General features: G+C 45.9%; 1 protein-coding gene across 1 annotated transcript in view; it reads left to right on the top strand.

Annotated features, from left to right (window-relative positions):
- The window catches only part of DMBT1 (deleted in malignant brain tumors 1), a 337,458-nt gene that overhangs the window by 273,550 nt on the left and 43,069 nt on the right, over positions 1 to 20,839 (top strand). The window contains 9 exon segments of the mRNA XM_037803873.1: positions 950 to 1,267; positions 2,800 to 2,880; positions 4,970 to 5,287; positions 5,970 to 6,054; positions 14,372 to 14,703; positions 16,093 to 16,122; positions 16,847 to 17,164; positions 17,742 to 17,774; positions 19,309 to 19,341. Coding sequence (XP_037659801.1) covers positions 950 to 1,267; positions 2,800 to 2,880; positions 4,970 to 5,287; positions 5,970 to 6,054; positions 14,372 to 14,703; positions 16,093 to 16,122; positions 16,847 to 17,164; positions 17,742 to 17,774; positions 19,309 to 19,341 — 1,548 coding nt within the window.

The raw sequence follows: 20,839 nt of genomic DNA, 5'->3' as shown, positions 1-20,839 counted from the left end.
GTCAGAAAGAGCCCTCTGTAAGCTCCAGTCCATATGGGGCTTCCTCCCACACCAAGATGACTTCTGGGTTTCTGAGTTTCACAAGGATGCCCTGGTCAGCAGTCCACAGGGGCAAGGCTGAGGGGATCGGCGTCCTGTCCTCATGGCCCTCAGGCCAAGGGGCCTCTGTTACCATGAAGGGGCATAGAAGGGTGAGGACCCAGGACCTATGGTATTACCCTCCAGAAGCTCTGGGAGCCCCTCTCTAAGGTCTTCCAGCTCCTCCAGGCTCCTCCAGGGAGTAGGAGTTCCAGCCCTGGTGTTCCAAGAGCCACGGATCGTCTCTGTCTGCCCAGCTTAGAGGAAATGTTCTTTTAGGTGCACAAGAGGTTAGAGTAAGCACTTGTCTCCCTGAAACCCTGATATCTTCATTGGTCTCAGGCTTGTGTCCTCCAGGCTGCACTGGCTCTCTACTCTGCACATAACTTCCCTAAAACAGAGAAACATGGTCCAGCCTGAGAGTGAGAGAGAAGTGACTTCAAGGAGCAAAGAGAAACAAAGTCCATTGGCCTTACAATGTAGAATTGAATATCAAACCAGACTCCTGGGTTGCATCTCGGATGCCTCCTTGAGCCTGAGGAAGTTAACTTGACCGCTCTGGGTCTCAGTTTCCTCTTCTGCAAAATGGAGACACTAATAAAAGGAAGCTCAGAGTGTTGTGATGACCAAGCTTGCAAAGGACTTAGAATGGCTCCTGGGGATGGGCGTTGCTTACAAAATGTTAGTACAAGCCCTATATGATTCAGATTATTATTACTAATATTATCATTACTGTGAAATAGTCACATCATATGGAAGATACAAGGATTGTGAGATCAGCGGTAAATGAGCCCAATATAACAGCATCAGGGCGATACCCTGACACGAGAAGGACTGTTTGCCACTCTCTCTCCTCTCTGTGCCTCCCCAGGGGCCTGGATGGCCGTGAGGCTGCTGAACGGCACCAGGAGGTGCTCAGGCCGTGTGGAGATTCTTGCCCAGGGCACGTGGGGGACCGTGTGTGATGACCTCTGGGACCTGGCTGAGGCCGCCGTCGTGTGCCGCCAGCTGCAGTGTGGCCGGGCCGTGGCCGCCCCCGGAGGGGCTCACTTCGGGGCTGGCTCTGGGAAGATCCTGCTGGACGACGTGCAGTGTGTGGGCAGTGAGAGCCACCTGGGGCAGTGCAAGCATGGGGCCCGGGGCGGACACACCTGCGGGCACCTGGAGGACGCCAGCGTCATCTGCACAGGTGAGGGGCTGCTCTTTTCCTGGGATGTCCCACCTGTGTCCTTTCAGACACATTAGTCCTGCATTCACAACCATCATGGGGTGAGATAGTGTTACAGGTTCTGCAGACCTCAATGTGCTGCTGTCTCCGATGGTCGTGTGCTTTCAAACCATCAGACCCTTCCCTGTCCCAGAGCCTGGGTTGCTCCCCATCCTATGTGGGGTTCAGAGGTGTTGAGAAGTGATGGAGCCCCTCTGTGCTCATTCGGACTCAGAGGCCAGGCATGGTCATCGCCCGGACCACTGTCTAGCTGACCGTCTTTGAGACACCCCATCAGACAGTAACACTTTTTTTCTATCTTTCTCCCTACCTGCCTTAACTGTATTATCCCAAACCCCACTAGGCACAGATTCTCCAGAAACTCCCCCAGTAGGTAAGATAAACTGTGTGTTTTTCTAAGCCCATGTGGGCCACTTGGACAATTTTTAGTTTCTTACATGGGATCAATATGGAAGGTCTCTGCGAAGTCACTGCGTGTGTATCATATTTAAGTTAGGTTATTCCTAAGGGCCCAGCACCAACAATTCATGTTCTGTCTGTTTGTCTATCAGTCCATCCTCGTTTAAATGAACAAAAGCCTAGAAAAGCAAGGCAGGCTCCACACCACTGTGGGTACCAAGGTTATCTCTAGCAGTGGACTTTTGGGGGATCATTTCTTTCTTTCTGTTTATCTGTTTTTTTCCAATTGTTCCATAAGGAAAGGTATCACTTTTGAACTAAAAAATAATAAAAGTACCAACTTAAAATGTTAGGAATAAAGAGTTGTCTCGTGTGCCACCCAAGGTGTGCTCCCACCCCCACCCTCAGGTCTCAGGGGTAGTTAGTGATGGAGCAAAGCCAGAGACCATGACCTTGCTTTGCCCACAGCATTGCAGGTAGGGACATGGGGTGCAGGAAAGGAGCATGTGCAGGGCAAGGCAGCCCCTAATGGGGGCTCACAGGGTGACACTCATTAACCTTGACCCTCATGCAGCCGGGGAGAATCCCTTCATGCCCATAGCCAGGCCTGCAGCTCCACAGACAGCACACCTGTCAGCAGGTAGGACCCAGAATCCTGTACCCTCAACCTCTGGGGAGTCCCTTCCCAGGTAGCCACCTTCCTTTCCTATTGGCGCCTCTGCTCCCCACCATACGATCACCCCACATGCCCAGCACGACACAAACACTCTCAGTGTTGGTCTCAGAGGCATGCACTGTGAGAAGGTTCTGGAATATCTGAGAAAGTCCTGCTTCCCAGTCCTGTTCAAAGATTCACTTCTGCAAATGCCATTTAGGGAACAGCCTCTGGTGATTCTGGTGAGGAGAGTGGCCACTGCCGACGCCGGCCAGCACCTTGAGTCCCCAGAGGAAGTGGTTCCTGGGGAGTTGGGAGATCCCTGAAGCAATTTGACACTCCAAGGAAAAGATGCTCCCCCACAAGGAGCATTTGCTAAGCAGCCAAATGGCAGTCGGGCTGGCTGAAGGGTCAAGAAGGTGGTCCCACCACTCTGAAGCGTTCTCCCGAGGCACCTACGAGCTGGTGCGTAGCAACTTCACAGGCTCAGGGAGGCTGCTGTGCGCTGCTGCCCAGAGCGGTACCTCTCCACGGAGCCTTGGTTCAGCCCACTGGGTGCAGAGACACCACAGAACCAGCTAGAGAGAGGGCTCATGATGAGTCCATGGTTTACACAAATTCTCTCTCTTCACCTTGACAGGTACCGAATCATCTGCCGACCAACCAGAAGGTAGGAGAAAGGACATGCATTTGAACTGCTACGTGTTCCTTCTCAGGCCAGTAAAGGGCCTGGTGATGCTGATACCAGGACAGGGAAGCAGGGCGGCTGGCCCCCGGCACCTGTCCTGTGGGTTGGCTCTTGGATCTGCCTGGAGAAAGTTGCCCAAGCTCCTTTCACCTCCGTTTTCTCATCTGTCAAATGGGACTAGCAACATATTTCTGTCTCCCTCACTGTGCAGGAAGGAGTAGGAAGGAAATAAAAATGAAAGCACTTCTGTAGCCGTTTTACCCTTGATGCCTTCCTCCCCCCACAGATGTGCTATGTGACCTTCCGTGTTTGCTTAAGTGAAGTCTTGACAGTGGCATATGCGGGGAGGGTGAGAGACAAGAGGTGTGGTGGCCAACTGATGACTTTCCATAGAACACGTCAATTGCCCACGAGCTTTGCTTTTGCTACCACTTGGTATGTGCTGGTCTGTCAACAGGCAGCAATGCCGTGATCTGCCCTAACCGGAGATCTTGGGGATCTGAGAAGGCAGGGTCATCATGATTCCTGCTGAATCCTAGAAAGAGACAGGAGCCCAGTTGAAGCAACTGTGTAACTTCTCCGAATGTTCTGACTATTTTCTGATGACAGTCCTTCCTTTATACCTCTCTTTAGCCCATGAGAACCTACTTCCCACATCTTCGGCAATATCAGTGGCTGAACAGCCACTTTCTTCTGCACCTCCAGGTAGGGCTGTGTGTTTACATGACCTACTAACCTTTTTGTATTGTTTTCTGAACAACTTCATTCATTCAACAGTAAATAAATGAATGAATTTATGTTACTGGGGATATATATATAGCAGTGAACAAAGCAGACCCTCATAGAGGCTGAGTCCACTGGGGGAATCACAGCACAGTGTGAGATGGGGGGCACGGGTGCCTGGGGTAGGTCTCCACCCAGACCAGAAAGAAACAGTGTCCAAGCCAGGACCTGAAGGGTGAGAAGCTGATGGGATCATACCCAGGCAGAGGGAGAAATCACATAGTTAGACTCCAGATGGGCTGTGGGGCAGGAGACGCTAATGTCCTCTGCAAATGAGAACACAGGGCTGGCCAAGAGGCATACAGAGATAGTGAAGAGTGAGGTCAGCTAAGATGGTTTTTTGCTGTTATCAGGAATGAGTAATATTTCAGGATATTCAGCCTTGAGTTGGGTCTCAGGTTTTCATGAATTAGGTCCAGTCTGAGGCCAGATGAGTCAGGAGCAAAACACTGGACTTGCTGATTCCCTCAATCTAGCTGGCAGCCTGGGGAATCAGGGAGGACCCAGAGTTGCTGCTGACCCTGCTGGGGAAGTGATGCTCCAGCTGCTGGAGCTGCTGGTTGCCGGCCATGGCCTTGGGCAATGGCAAGATCCAAAGATGCCATCGTTAGTCCTCTGAGTTTCAATTGCCTGAATTTGCACTCCACATCTTTGTTTTCTTCATTTGCTTAATATTTTTTTATTTTGAATGCTTTCTGTGAGCTGAGCATGGAACCAGGTCTACTGTGGATGCATAAGTGACCTGGACATAGTCCCAATTTTCAGAGAGTTTGCAATTTAGTAGGGAGACAAGTCTTGTCCATAATAAGCTACAATGTCCAGGAATGTGGTCTGTGACATCAGAGAGAGGCCCAGCTGCATTCCCCCTGCATCCTCAGACCATGGATCTTGCTGTTCCGTGCACCCAGTGCATGCTGTCTGCACACACCCCTGCTGAGGCTTGGCCACACCCCACTGCAGACACATCTGGGAAATGGAATGGGAAACCCTATGGCCAGGTCACGGGTGTGAGTGGCAGAGTCAGAAAATAAGGACGGAAACCCATGTTGGGTAGATGATAGTCCAGTCAAAGGGCAGAGGGCAGTCTGGGTCGCTGGCCGGTGGGAGCAGACGTCATCTCCTGGCCCCTTTCTCTCAGGAGGCTGGGCCCCCATGCGGCTGGTCGGAGGCCACGGGAGCTGTGCAGGCCGCGTGGAACTTTTCTACCAGGGCGTCTGGGGGACTGTGTGCGATGACCTCTGGGACCTGCCACAAGCAAACATCGTCTGCAAGCAGCTGGGGTGTGGCTGGGCCGTCTCAGCCCTGGGCGAGGCCCACTTTGGGGAAGGTTCTGGGAAAATCCTCCTTGACAACGTGCACTGCAGGGGAGACGAGCAGCACCTGGAGCAGTGCTCCCACGTGGGCTGGTTTTCGCACAACTGCGGTCACAGTGAGGATGCCAGCGTGATCTGTTCAGGTAAACCTCCGCTCCTCTCCCAGGCACAGCCTGGCTTTGGCTCTTTCCATGAGAGTCCTTGTAAATAGTTTTTTATAAATAACTATTGAACATGAACCTGTGCATTATTTGCTCACGGTGGACGTTTTCTTCTCTCATGCCTGCAGGTGTTGAAAACTCTGCCATCCCACTACCAGGTAGGGGGCTGTGCTTTGTGTGCCATTTAGCAAAACCTTGGTGAAGGAGTTCCAGAGGAAACTGCTGTTTTATTTTCCAAGGCTGTAGAGTGGCTGAGGCTGTGGATGTGGAATGATCTGACTCTCCAAAGGGAGAGCTGGATGGTGCCTTAAAAATGTCAACCAGACTCGATTTTTCTCCCTCCTCCTACCCCAGCATGCATTTTACCAGCAGGAACCCAATTCTAGAGTTTTCAGGCTTCTGTGCAGCACTTGGGGTTTGTCAGATCTGAGGGCTGCACAGGGGAAGACGATGAGAGCTGGGTAGAGAGGTGGTTAAAGGCAGGTTGTCAAAAAACTCGGGCCAAAGAAATTGTGCGGAGATAGGTGGCTGGGGGACCAAACCTGGGCAATGTCAGGGTGAGCCAATTCTCTTCCCCTCTCCCTCCTTGCTCCTGATGGAGCCCTGGGTCCGCAGAGCTTCTCCTGCTGGTGACTTTCCCTCACACTCCCAATCTGACACCCAGACTTCTCCATCCCAGAATCCTCTCTCCCCTCATCAAACTCCGAGGTCCTTGAATGCCCTGCTCCCAGCCAGCTGTCAGTCAGAGAGTGAGGCATGAAAAAAAGCTGAGTTGACAAGGTCTGATAAAGCTTAATTCACATGCCCTTTCCTGGTTGTCACCCCTAGCAGGTGGGAATGGATGGGTCCGGGGAGAGAATCTCCAATGAAGGGGCTGAGCTGAGAATTGCTGGCAAAAGGGATGTTGCAGGTGGAGAGAGCGGGATGGGGTGGTCCACTGCCTCTTTAGGTCCTGACTCAACTCTGAGCAGCACCAGATGAAAGGAATCAGTGAATTGTGAATTGATGCTTTCTCCTGTTCTTGCTTCTCAGCCTTACAATTTCCCACCCTTGGGTCACTGCAAGAAGCTGAGCCAGAATTTCATGTCTTCAGTTTCTTAAACCCCCTGATTAAAAGGCATCTCATTTGTACTTTTGACAAGAGTGATGCATCAAAGTCTGGGAAGGATCTAGATGGGTGCTTCTTCCCCCCCTGCTCGTAAAATCCCCTCTGAGCTCAGGCCTCACTCCCAGAGACCATTTCAGCAGTACTGGGAGGGGCACAAATGGTGTATTTGTTCAAAGTTCCATGGAGATCTCATGCACAGACTGGGGTGTGCACCTCAGAGACAGCCAACACTCCACATGTCCTTTGTGTGTTTAACAGGTTTCCTACCGGCTTCCCTGGCAGGAGAAACTTCTGCAGGTGAGACAGCCTTGGTGGTTCTGGTTATCAGTCTCAAATTCCAGCCCTCAAGTGTTGTTCAAGAAATTGAACCAAAATGCCCTGCCTGCCTTACTCCTTTGAACCTGTGTTTAGAGTGAAGGGCCCAATAATGAAGGCCAATGAATTTAAGGTTTCAATTCCATTTCTTCTCAGCCAAAGAGGGAAGGCCAGCGAATCAGTAATGCTGGCTCCTTGGTCTTCCAGTGTGAGCACCATGAGCGAAGGGCAGAGCCAAGGCCACCGTTTGAGAGAGCTTCCGTCTCGATGAGCACTTGTCACGACTCTCAAGAAAACTTCTGTCTTCTCTGCCCTTCCTCCTTCTCTGTCAACATCTCTTCTCCATCTTTTCTTTATCATCTGTCTTTTTCTTCTCCTCTCTTGCCTATGCCTTGGGCTTCAAGAACCTTCCCGGAGCTTTCCTTGGAGATAAAGGGCTAAAACAATACTGATGCCTGGAAAGCCTGCTTGGACCTTCTAGAGAAGATCCTCAACTATTTGACCCAAGCCAATAAGATCACCAAATTGAGAGAGTGGTCCAGTTCTTATGCAGCCAGATAACCTGATGGAGAAAAACCATCTGTTTCCATTGCCACAGGCAGCACCTTTCAAGTGGGACTGAATGTTGAACAGGTAGCTAGGCAGACAAGCAGATAGAGTAACAAATGAACAGGCAGGTGGATGGACAGGTGGCTGCAGAATGTTAACAGTATTTGGGGGGTTGGATGTGGATGTTTCAGGGCTATTCCTTTCTACCATTAAAATTTAAACTTTTAATGGTAATGAAAGTTTTATTACCAGTACCACACCACTGATGGTAGGTGGGACACTGCCATCTTCATACACACTGAGGGGAGCTGCCACACAGGCTCGGCCTTCATTGGGGAACTGAAGCAGTTCTTTACCCGTCACTACTGGTGACCAGCAAAAATCAAGGCCACAGAAGCCACTACTAGGGAGTAACAAGAGAGGAAGTTTCTAGCTGTTAATACATGACAGTTTTTTTCCAGTGAGTTCATGTCAGTGGTAGAATTCTCAGAAGAGGTGATAGATGTTTCAAAATTTAAATACTTTTGCCCTAATTTTCTAAGTTTGCAAGACTTTTTTTCCTTAAACTTTTTTAGTTTGAAATAATTTCAAACTTACATAACAGTTGCAGGAATAATACAAAACTCATCCAAGTACTCTAACATTCCCTCCCCCCAAGATACCCAGATCTGCCATTTTGCCACATTTGCTATATCATTCTCTCTATCCATTCACCTGTTCACCCACCTATCAATCCAACTGTCTATTGATCTATCAATCATCTAAACATTTGAGAGTAGATTGTGTACATCATGATCCTTGAACTCTTAATACCACCATGTGCATTTCCTAAGAACAAAGATACTCACTTATATAACCACCTTAAGTACAGTTAATTTTTAATTAACTTTAATATTGACGTAAAGTTTTCTGTCTATATTCCAACTTTTTCATACATCCCCCGTAATGTCCTTTCGTAGTTTTTATCCTCCACTGTTAGATCCAGTCCAGGATCATATATTCCATTTAATTGTCATTGTCTCTTTAGTTGCTCTCTTTTTAACTTTTATTTGTGGAAACATATACAGCATAAACTTTCTCATCCCAACCATTACCAAGCACACCTTTCAGTGGGGTTAATCACATTCACAATGTTGTGTGACCCTCCACTGTCATCCATTACCAGAACTTTCCCATCACCCCAACCAGAAACCCTACAGCCATTATGCATTAAATTGGAGTCATATAATATCTGTCCCTTTTTGTCTAACTCATTTCACTCAATATAATGTCTTCAGGGTTCATCCACATAGTTGTATGTGCATGAATCAGAACTTTATTCCTTTTTAAGACTAATATTCCACTGTATGTATACACCACATTTTGTTTATCCTTTCATCTACTGATAGACATTTGAGCTGTTTCCACATTTTAGTAATTGTGAATAATGCTGTTATGAATATGGGTGTACAAATGTAAGACTTTTTAGGTGGTTTTATACCTGTGATATTTCCTAACAGACATCTACCGAAGCAATGACCAATAAAACTTTTGGGGGAAAAAAATGAAAAGGAAGTGAGAAGTGTGAATTCTAAAAATAGTAAACTGAACATTGAAATAAACTGAAATTCTAAAATATCTCCTTTCTGCATTTAGAGAAATCTCAGTGTGGCAGCATTATTACTAATTCTTCTGGAGCAATTAGGAATCCCCCGCAAAATGAAATGCATGATAACATAACCTGCATCTGGGAAATCAAGGCAAATGCATCTGACCATATACTGTTGGCATTTCCATATCTTAAGTAAGTCTTAAGTATGTTACTTGAGTACACTGTGTAGTTTAAAATTCCAAGCATTCATTCCTGTGGTTGGTTCTCATAAGCAAAAGAGTATTTCATGCATTTTTTTACTTCTTTTTTGAAGTAACTATAGACTCACAGAGTCCCATGTACCCTTTCTCCAGCTTCTCCCAATGGTGACCTCTTACTGAACTGTAGTACAACATCAAAACCAGGATACTGACCTTGGTACAATGCTGTCAGCTAGACTACACACCTTACTCAGTTTTCACTATTTTAACATGCATTTGTGCATGTGTGTAATTCTATGAAATTTTATCCCATGTATAAATTTGTATAACCACTACCACAATCAAAATTCAGAACTGTTCCATTACTACAAAGGAACTACCCATTTACCCTTTATATTTGCATCTCCCATCCCTGTCCCCAGCAATCACGAATCTGTTCTCCATCTCCACAGTTTTCTCATTTTAAGATGGTTATATTCCATATAAATAGAATCATTCACTATGTAACCTTTTGAGATTGACTTTTTTTCCTCGGCATGGTGCCCTGAGTCCATCCAGTTGTTGCAGGTAGGTGGTTCCTTTTTATTGCCGATTAGTATTACATTGCATGGATGTAACAGCATCTGTTTGATCACTCCCCAGAAGGACATCTGGATTGTTTTCAGTCTTTGCTATTAGAAATAAAGCAGCTGTGAACATTCGTGCATTTCTCTGGGATTCGTGTCCAAGAGTGCAGTTGCTGGCGTTGTATGATAAACGCATGTTTAATTTTCAAATAAGCTGCCAAGCTATTATTCAGAGTGGGGGGACCATTTTACATTCCCACCAGCAATGTCTGCGAGATCCAATTTCTCCACATCCTGGGGAGCATTTGGTATGACTTTTTATGTTAACATTTTCTAATTTTCAGCATACAAATCCTATACATGTTTTCTTCGATTTATTTTAGGTATTCCTTTTTTTTTTAGCAGAGGGAGTGATTGTAAATGATATCATATTTTTCATTTTGGCTTCCACATGTTCATTGCTAGTATATAAAAAATATTGATGCATACATTTTTAATTAAAATAAAATCCACCTACATGCTTTGGACAGCTGTATAGTGTATGTGCATATGTGTGCATGCGTGCGTGCACATGTGTGTGCACGTGTGTGTATGTACCTGGGTCTCTGTGAGGGTCCTGGTTTGAGGGTTAAAGATGCAGATTCCAAGGTTACTCCCAGACCTAATGAATCAGGAAAATTTAGGTTTTAATGTTGTAAATGTTCAAGGTTTGATGTCATTCATAGGTGAGTATTTTACAGAAATTAACCACCAGCAATAATTTAAATTATTTATTACTCTTGAATTTTGATTAATCAAAGTATGGTTTAGAAAGGACCTCATTGGAGTGAGGTCTGGAAATGATTTTCTTATTCTAGCACTGGTGGCTTCTGGATAAAACTTCCCAAGGAAGAACAGTCCCCAACACAATCAGATGACTCTCACAAAGCAAGCTGGGCAGATTTGGTTGTCACGTCCCTCTTGGCAGGTTGGGTGCTAAAAACTTGTAAATGGGTTGTTTGGAACTGGAGCCATGTCCTACCTGCAGGCCACCAGCAGCCTCTTCCCCCTTCTGCACATGCACCGACCACGGGGTGAAATTGGCTTCATTTGCCTCGTCCTCACTTTTGCTCAGGCTGCAAGGTGCCCTGTGGCCTGGGCAGCTCCGAGGGCCTCAGCAGGGGCCACCTAGCACTTCAGCCTCCTCTCTTGTCCTCCAGTTAAAATTCCATTGCTTCAAGGCAATGGCTCTCAGAGTGAAAAAGTAGAATGACAGAAATCCATCCCAACATTTGAAGAACTGAGAGGCTTTTAAGCTGCCCCAGTCTCTTGGGATAGCAAAGAAATGAAGGGTCCAATATGGGGATCAAGGACATCCGTGGGCATTTGCTTCCACAGCCTCGACTGCACCAATGAATATTTTGAAATCTTGGACGGCCCTCCATTCTCAGCCAAGTCCCTGGGGAGGACCTGCTCGGGCTCCTACCTCACCTACGCCTCCTCCTCCAGCTCAATGACTCTTATATATTTCCGAAGCTTCAACAACATAGGAAAAAACTTTGTTGCCTATTATTATTCTGCAGCCAAAGGTAAGAATAATGGTTAAGAGGAGCAGCTCTAGAGCACAGCCTGGGAACCTGCTATAGCTTTACCACTTGCTCTGTGGCCTTGGACAAGCAGCTTGACCTCCGCATGCTTTAATTCCATTCCTGTAAAATGGAGATAATAAGAGACCCTTATATCCTAGGTTGGTTATCAGAGTTACATGAAATGCTGCAGGTAAAACTCAGCATAGTTGTAGCACATCATCTGTGCTCAATAATTGATTGATGTAGAATGAGCTTTTTAGTTTCTTGGAAACATCCCATCACCGTTAGCCCATCTGAAGATAAGTCTGAAACTAGTACTGGATTGGTGGTGTTAGGACCTTCAGAGGAAAAAGGTGTAGTTCCAGCCTAAGTGGAGCTCAGACCCACCCTAAAGGGAGAACCAAGACAAATACTTGTGATGCAATTACAGGACCAACAGAATACACTAAATTAACGCAAATAAACAAATAGAACATAGTAGAATATACAAAATGAATGCACATGTGAAATTCAGCAGAAGCAATTAGGAAAGGGAGAGATCAATGCAGACTACAAGCATTAAAGAAAACATCAGAAAGGAAACTGCCTTGGACTTGACTTCAAATCTGGGTGGACAGAGAGTTGAGAAATAGCAAAAAGACACATGGGTGAGAGAACAGTGTGAGCAGAAGCACGGAGATGGGATGTATGAGATGTGCAGCGGGAAGGAAGAGGGAAGCTTAGCCAAGGGCTTCTGCTGAAGCACAATGTCCTCAAGGTTAAGTAATTATAACAATAATTAAAATAATCAAAATAGCAGCTAAGGTTATTGAATGCCCAATATATACCAGGCAGGGTTTTAAGCCCTTTGCAGGTATCGTCTCATTTAATCCTCACACACACACCTTTAACTGATGAGGAAACCAAGGCCCGAGTCATTCAGTAACCTTCCTGAGGTCCCCGTGGAGGGCCCTGCACTATTCACCACTAAGGAGAAAGAAGCAGAGCTCATAGAACTGTAAATGATGCATCCACTTTGTCCCCGACACTGTTCAGAACAGTTGCCTGCACTTTTAACAAGCTCTGGGGTGACGGTTGACATGGGGAAAGTTTGGGAAACTTGCTGTAAAATACAAAGGAGGGGCTTAATGTCACAAAATGGGTCAGGGGAAATCACGCTTGTTGGTGGCTAAAGAGTTGTTGATGATGGTTTCCTTGTGTTTGCAGAGGCAGTTTCACAGACCCCACGTCTCATCAGTGAGTCACATTTAATGTTGACATTTAATCTCTGTTATTATCTCATGTTTCACTCTTCTTCTGGCCCCACTCCTGGCGCTTTAGCTATCACATTTTGATCACTCTCATATGTTGCCCAATTTCCTGTGTGAATGTACCAAAGCTGAGAGAATCTATCAGCACATTTTTTTATACCAGTATAATGTCCATTCACCCTGACACCAAGTTGCCCATATCAGCCACTGGGTCACTGTCCATTGATCATTGTCAATTTGATTTCCTAATTCTTGTACCTATCACAGACAACGAGACACGTAATCAGAATATTCTGCATTTAGGAAGTTAAACAAGCAGGAGTACACAGGACAAGCAGCTGGTTGTTTTCCTCCAGAAGGATGCTGGTTGTGAATGTTTGCATTTTAGCACAGAATGGGACTATTTAATTGTTTGTATTTCCAGTGACTGGGCAGCCGAAGGGGATATTATTTCTGTTGGATCCCACACACCTGAGAATCGTTAAGACCCACATGAAAAGAGAATTTGGTCTGGGAGGTCACTTATAACAAAGATTAGAGGGAGAATGAATCAGCCAGAATCTCCGGCATCTAATGGTGACTGATCATAGAATGCCGCCATCTTGATTTGCCCAAGTCTTCATTTTTTATTTAAGGGGGTCTTCTTGTATCCACAGCCATCCCAACAGCAACACCCAGGACAGTAACAGCAAGACCAGGTAAGCTCTGGGAATGCTTCCATTCATTTACCAAGTATACTTTCCCCTCAATGCCTGTATTTGTAACTATCTCATCGGCAGAAATTGGACCAAATGCAAATAGTTCGACTAGTTGCAAATGGGCCTCTTGACTCTAGGCACTCTGTCCTCTCAAAACTATTGGGACCCTTTGGTTTTGGCAACACAGGATGAACAAAAGTTCATTTTTCTGTGCCTTTCAGAGTCATCAAAGTCAGAGATGCTTACAAACACCTTCCAGTGGGATTCTTTGTTTTCTTCATATGACCAGTCCTGATTGTAGCTAGCTTCATATCATTCATCATTAATTGACTCATTCGAAGTGAATGGAATGTCAGAACCATTCCAGAGACAGTGAGATAGACTAGCAGAGAAAAAGAAATAGTGAACTTGAGAATCAGGAGACCAAAGTTTAGATCTACTGCTTACCTACTGTGGACTCGAAGTGAGTTGCTTTGCTTCTGCAACCTTCAGTTTCCTTATAAATAAACTGCTATACTGATACTCTTCTGCTTACCATTCTGAGTTTTAAGGGTGAAGGTGAACATACACACACAGACACATAAAAGCACTTCATAAAATCCCAAATCGTACCAACTATTTATAATTTTTTCTGCATTTAGCCAAAACAACTTGGCACATGCCTCTGGCAAAATACATACACAGTTAATGGACTTTTTAGACTAAATGATATTTTGACAATATAAATTATTATTCCATGCACATTTGGCATTAAAGGAAAGAAAGATAACAGGTTAAATGATGGATGTAGTCTTTGGCCAAGTGCAGTCATTGGTGAGAGCCCAGAGCCTGGCCTGTGTCCTGCTGCCAGTGCAGGGTGGAGAGCTCCCAAGTGGGATGGCAACACTTGCAGTGCCCGGAGGGAGGCTGAACCCTCTGTGGTGGGCTTAGGGGGAAAAGCTTGGGAAATCTTTTCCCAGCTGGAGAGGAGGCATCCTTGTCCACTGACATCCAGAGATACTCACTGTGTTCACCTATCCAAGTTAGGACCAGATAAACTGTCTAAGTGAAGTGGCTGGGCACTAACTGGATTCTACCAAGCTTAAATGCTCAGAGAGGAAACCTGAGTTCCAGCCCTGAAACTGACCAGCACTGACTTCCCTTCCAGGTCCTCCATCCCAAATAGTCTTTGGGAGAGGCAGGACTAGCTCCTGGCAAGTGTTTTCAGAGGACACTTACCAGATCTCTGTCTGCAGGGGACTGGCCAGAGCTGCAGCTGGTGGGAGGCTCGGGCCGATGCTCAGGACGTGTGGAGGTCCTCCACCAAGGGGCCTGGGGCACTGTGTGTGATGACCTGTGGGACCTGAATGAAGCTGAGGTTGTGTGCCGTCAGCTCAGGTGTGGTCAGGCCATGTCCGCCCTTGGGAAGGCACACTTTGGCCCAGGCTCAGGAGACATCCTCCTGGACAACCTGCAGTGCTCTGGGGTGGAGCGCTACCTGGGCCAGTGCGCCCACTCGGGCTGGTCCGAGCACAACTGCGGCCACCACGAGGATGCCGGCGTCATCTGCTCAGGTAGGCCTCCCCTTTTGGACAGTCACCACCAGTCCCAGAATGCTTCAAGACCACCCGGCTAGCATGTGGAGTCAGCCAGGGGCAAAGGCAGGACCCTCAAACAGTTAGCATTTGATTTTCACTTGATTTATTCTGACTTGGTTAAATATGCAAGATTTTAACTGCTGGCCTCCCAGGAAACAACCTTCAAGTTTGGTGGGAGGAATTACCAAAGCTATACATGCTTTACTGGATATAGATATATGTAAGGAACATGGTTTATTATGGGGATTTTTAAGGAGTGTATATAAAGATCTTTTATTTAATGAGGCAGCCTGGGGTATAAAACTAAGGCAGACCTTAGAAGCAGGCAGACCTGGGTATGACTCCTGCAGCCGGTGCTAACACTCAGGCTGTATTTGGGCAACATTTGTATTTGTGGAGCCTCAGTTTCTTCATTTGTAAAATTAGAAGATAAATTGCTTTTTTGCAGGATTTTGTAAGGATTAGAGATATCTTTTGGAAAGCACTTGCACAGTACCTGACAAGAGCAGAGCCTACATAACTGGAAATTCTTACAACCATTTTTCCCACTCAATCACAACTCCAAGGAAATTAATGAATTAAGATGATGTATTTTAATTTTCTGGTGATAATTTGTTTTAAACCTGTGGATTTACTCATGGGAAAAATTAGCTTGCAAATAATCAGTTGCATCTGCAACGTCTATTAACAAACCTTTGTGATAATGAGATGCCTTTTGATAAATTAACAGCAGTAACACTTCATGTGGCTTGAAAGAACCAGTGGCCATAACTCATGGCTGCAGTTGCCCATGGGAGAGCCAGCTCAGTTTCTATCAGTACTGATATGTGACTTTTAATTTGAGGCACATATTTTAAACCACTGTTTTTTATTGCTTTTTGTATGTGTGTGTTTATGGGTTTTCTTGTTTGTTGGTACATTGATTTGCCTGTCTGTTTGCTTTGTGGCATCTTGTTATGTGTTGCTCATCTAGCTCAGTTAGAGCCTCATGGGCTGTTAGTCCCTAGTTTCAGATGTTCTGGAGGATTATTGTCTAAACCTGGCATGCCCCAAAGACTCCCCAAAGTGGAACTCGTTTGCTACAAAACCAATAACTTACGTCAGATCACCCCAATTGAACTCTTGGTATTTGATGACTATCTGGTCATTTTCTCACAATGCAGTAGCAGACCAACAACCAGAGAAAAACTTCGTTTTGTGTCTCTTGATGAATCTGATTCTCCCAGTACCATGTTATTTAAAGGGACTAATTTTTTCCCATTTCACATTAATAAACATTTATGTGGATATGGTTAGAAACCATTGTAGTCTGTTAAAAAAATCAGGATTTAAAAAAATACGGACATTTATTCTCTTTATCTACAGATGCTGAAGAATCCATTGTTAACAGTCCAGGTAGGTTACTTCTCTTGTTGGTGGCAGGTGGAACCAGTTCAGTACTAGCTTTTCTTAGTATTGTCTTGAGCTATTTATTCTTCCAGCTCTAAATTCCCTGTCTAAACTGCACAGATTTTTACACCATTGAGATGCCATTTGAAAGTCTTATTTGGAATTTTTTTTTTATTTTTAATATATGATGATGGCTTTGTGCTTTTCTTTTTATAATGTCCATATATTTTAGAGGTTTTTGCAGGAGTGAAATGGAATTTCAGGATCATTTTGCGTATACTCTTCTCTCTGACTCAAATGGCTTTCCCCAACTCTTCCCTGACTCCTTCTCAGTTTTTTAGAGAAGACTTCCCAGACCTTTCTTCTGTATTATTCTCCTCATAGCATCCTGTCCTTTCCTACACTGTGCTTACCAATAGATAGAATAGAACACTGTATACTAGCATCTATATTTGACTAATATAGAGACGCTAGACCCCCAGGTAGGCAGGAACCATATATTTTGGTTCACAGTTGTATCTTCAGTGTCTAACATGGAAGACTGTTAAAATAAAAATGGCTGAAAACAACAAATCCTGCAACTCAGAAATGTGTGGGAGATGGGAAGAGCAAGCCCCAGGGGCCAGAGGGGTGGATGACCCCCCCGTCATCCTCTGAGTCTTGGTGTTGGAAGACTGACTCCCAGGCAAGATCTCTCAGGGGCTCACACTGCACATCTCTCTGTCTGCAGGGGACTGGCCAGAGCTGCGGCTGGTGGGAGGCTTGGGCCGATGCTCGGGACGTGTGGAGGTCCTCCACCAAGGGGCCTGGGGCACTGTGTGTGATGACCTGTGGGACCTGAATGAAGCTGAGGTCGTGTGCCGCCAGCTCAGGTGTGGTCGGGCCATGTCCGCCCTTGGAAAGGCACACTTTGGCCCAGGCTCAGGAGACATCCTCCTGGACAACCTGCAGTGCTCTGGGGTGGAGCACTACCTGGGCCAGTGCGCCCACTCGGGCTGGTCCGAGCACAACTGTGGCCACCATGAGGACGCCGGCGTCATCTGCTCAGGTAGCCACCCTCACCCCTCAAGAAATGATTTCTAATGTTGCAGTCAAAGACATTTTGAAATGGTGCCTCCTGGATGGAACGTTCATCTATCCATCCATCTGCTTATTCTTTCCTCAAACAATCCTTGAGCTTCTACTCAGAGGCAGACCCTGGGCTTGGACACTTCTCCTACCATGGACAGCTCCCAGAAGTCTACAGGGAGGTCCCAAATTTCACAAGCACCACCTGCAGCATTACCAGTGCAAAGTCCAGGGCCCCACCCAGAGATCATGATTTTCTAGGTTTGGAAAGGGGCACAGGAGTCTGCATTTTGTCCAGGAGATTCTGCAAAAGAGGAGCCAAGGGAAATCTGGCCCTGGCTGCCTTGGGGACCCAGCTGCTGTGCCCCTCCCCTGAGGCTGAGGGCCCTGCCAGAGGTAGGCTGGAGCTGCCCATGGGGAGTTCTGGAGCTCTGGGTCCCATGCTAGAAAGGCTGCTGTCCTCTCCCCCTTATCCCCCACCCACATCCTTGTCACCCCAGCTCCTCCATACATTGGATTTACTAAGAATGACCTATTGCCTTTCTTTATGCATTCAGATGCAGAAGACCTGCCTCCTCCCACACCTCCAGGTATGTCCACATTTTTTTCTAATTCAGACAGCTTTCCAGTAATAATAATAATAATAATAATAATAATAATAATAATAAGAAATACTTATAAATGCTAACAACCAGACACTATTTTGAGTCCTTTGCATATTTAATACATTTAATCCTCACAATAACCCCTTAAGCTAGGCATTTTGATTATTCCCATTTTCCAGGTAGGTAAACTAAGACCTAGAAAGTTAGCAATGTACCCAGAGCTAGCCAGTGGACTTGAGCCCAGGCTGCCAGTGCCCTTGGCCACTACACTTCCCTGCCTCCGTTCTCAATTACCATACCCATTTACTGGCCCTGGTCATGCAACAACAAAGCAAATGTTTTGCTCAGAATCATTGCTAATCCTCAGCACAATTGCTCTGGATTGCTAAAGCTGCATTACGCAAAATACCAGAAATGGACTGGCTTTTATAAAGGGGGTTTATTTGGTTACAAATTTAAAGTTCTAAGTCCATAAAAGTGTCCAAACTAAGACATCAACAAGAGGATACCTTTACTGGGAAGGTACATGGCTGGCATCTGATGTTCCCTTGCTCCCAGGTTGTGTTTCAAAATGGTCTTTGCCAAAATGTCTCTGGGTCTCTCTTAGTTTCTCTTAGCTTAGCATCTCCAAAGGTCCTTCTGTCCACATCTCCAACCATCTCTAAGTGTCATCAAGTATCTCTTGGGGTGTTCTGGCCTTTCTGCTCTCTATGTGAGCTCTCTTTAAAGGACTCCCATGTTCTAATTAAGACCCGCTTTGAATGGGCAGGGTCCACACCTCCATGGAAATAATTCAATAAGAGGTTCCACCCTAATCAACAGACTAATCAATCTGCCCCCACAAGATTGCATTAAAGAATATGGCTTTTGGGAGGACTTAATATATCCAAACCAGCACAACAAACCTGCAAAAATGTGTGATATTATGTGTTTTACAGAAGAGAACATTGAGCCTCAGGAAGGTTAAGGAACTTTCCCCACATCACTCAGCAAGTAAATGGTGGAGCCAAGCTTTGACACAGCGTGGTCTGACTTTAATGTACACGCTCTTGGGGAGCCTGTGATTTTTGCCAATTTTGAAAGATCTTGTAATTTAATGATTGAGTGGTATTCATATGTAATAAAAACCAATGATTAGAAAAATCAGACCAAAACATGTGATGTAAATGATGCTGTTGGTAAATGAAAAGGCTTTCTGCCTTATTGCAACAGAAATTTCTGAATGTCTGCTTAGCAGCAGGCATGAGACTGGGATTCTGGGATTCTGCCTGAATTAATTTATAAAATCCCTACAGTTGAGGATTAGGGAGACCAGGCAGCCTGTCCAAGAAAAGTCAATAGAAAGTAGCAGAACTGGGATTTACAAACCCTATCTTTGGCCCTTTAGAGCATTCATGCAGCACCTTTAGAATTTTCAGTCTGCAGCAAGTACATCAGTGCTCTACATTTCACTACCTGGTAAATAAAAATAAGTATTTTTCCCCAGGATGTCATCATAATCTTCCTTTTTTCCCTCTAGGTCTTTCTACAGCTTCTCAGGAGCATACAACAGGTAATCACTTTTTAAAATTGAAATCGTAACTCTGTTCCCCGAGAACCACCACAGAGGACACTAGGCAGCGTTCCCAGGATGCAGCACGGAGAGGAGACTGGCATGGCGTGGTGGGGGCCAGCTCCCTGGCTCCCCAGGGCAGTGCTCCCTAGTGCATGAGAAGGCCAGGGCAGTTGGGGACCTCGGCTGGAGTAGCCCCTGGGCCCTCACCACACCGTGGCCGAGAAGCAAGTCACCAGCATCTGTCCCTCTGTAAATACAGGCTTTTCTAATAAAGGAGCAGGCTGGGAAAAGACCAGAGTCAGTGGGAGGGAGGGACGGGGAGTGAGGAGAATGTGGCTCTGTCTGTCTGACCCGATGCGCCTCGGCCTGCTGCTTTGGGTACAGTCCTGCAATGGACACCAGCCCGTCGTTCCCTGCCATGGACACCAGCCCATCGTCCCCTGCCATGGGAGGGCCTTTGGGAAATCCAACTCTCGGGGTTTCAGGGTCATTCTAACCTGGTACCAGTTATTATAACCTACAAAAGCAGCCAGCAATGTGATTTTGGACATCGGGCTGATCGCCACCCCCTCGCTCCAACTCACAAACTCTCTCTCTCTCTCTGGCTCTCTCTCTCATAACCACTGATGAAGTTAACAAGGAAAACTTGAAATCTGTGGGATTCTGTGAGGATTAAAAATTGGTTGGTGGGAGTGGGGAGATGAGGGATATTAAGAAGAAAAATTAAGTTAATTCATAATTTAGGGATGAGGTCACTAAAGCATATTGTGTTTTCCAGTTTCCTCTAAAGTAATTTGATGATTCTCAGTGTTCTGCCTTTTCATAGCATGCTGCATTAAAAATGTGTGTGTGTAAATGTATAGCTCTCTATACTAATATGACAACTAATATGAAAGAATTAAATTTCACTTTCATGTTGTTAGGCTCTTACAAATTCAAAGACCTGTAGGCTCCAATCTCAGAGGAGATACTGAGTTAAAGGAAACACAATCTACCCAGCAGAAGTGATTAAAAAGTGCTTAAAGGGATGTCCCCATCAAAATCTCTCCAAACAATCCATAACAACCCTTTTCCCTTCATCTTCAATTTCATCAGACCCCAAAGTTGTTCTGGAGCCTCGTGCTCCCCAGACAACTCAAACACCCCCTTTTGCAGGAACGTACAGCCTCTAGCTCTGCCTCCCTTTTCCAGTCTTGTCTTTCATGGATCTTCTTTGTCTCTCTCCCAACAAGCAAGTCCTTCCTCTTTAGAAAGGCAGAGGAGATGGTCAACTGGGAGGACAAATACAGCATTTTCTTTATCAGGAGACAGAGAGAGAGGAAAGGCCAGGAACTCACACCCATTGACCCTATTGACCCACCAGAATTACCCCGAATGGACTCTGCTTCCCAAGAGATGTTTAGGTTAAAGATACATTCAGCAGCTGTGTGTGTCCACCCAGGCAAACTGCTGCCCAACTCCAGCAGCCCTTGGAGTGTGAGCTTCTCATTACTGG

The sequence above is a fragment of the Choloepus didactylus genome, chromosome 15 (assembly GCF_015220235.1).
Source record: "Choloepus didactylus isolate mChoDid1 chromosome 15, mChoDid1.pri, whole genome shotgun sequence".
Classification (NCBI taxonomy): Eukaryota; Metazoa; Chordata; class Mammalia; order Pilosa; family Megalonychidae; genus Choloepus; species Choloepus didactylus.
The sequence above is the reverse complement of the archived record's forward strand: the minus strand, read 5'-3'. Positions and strand labels throughout refer to the sequence as shown.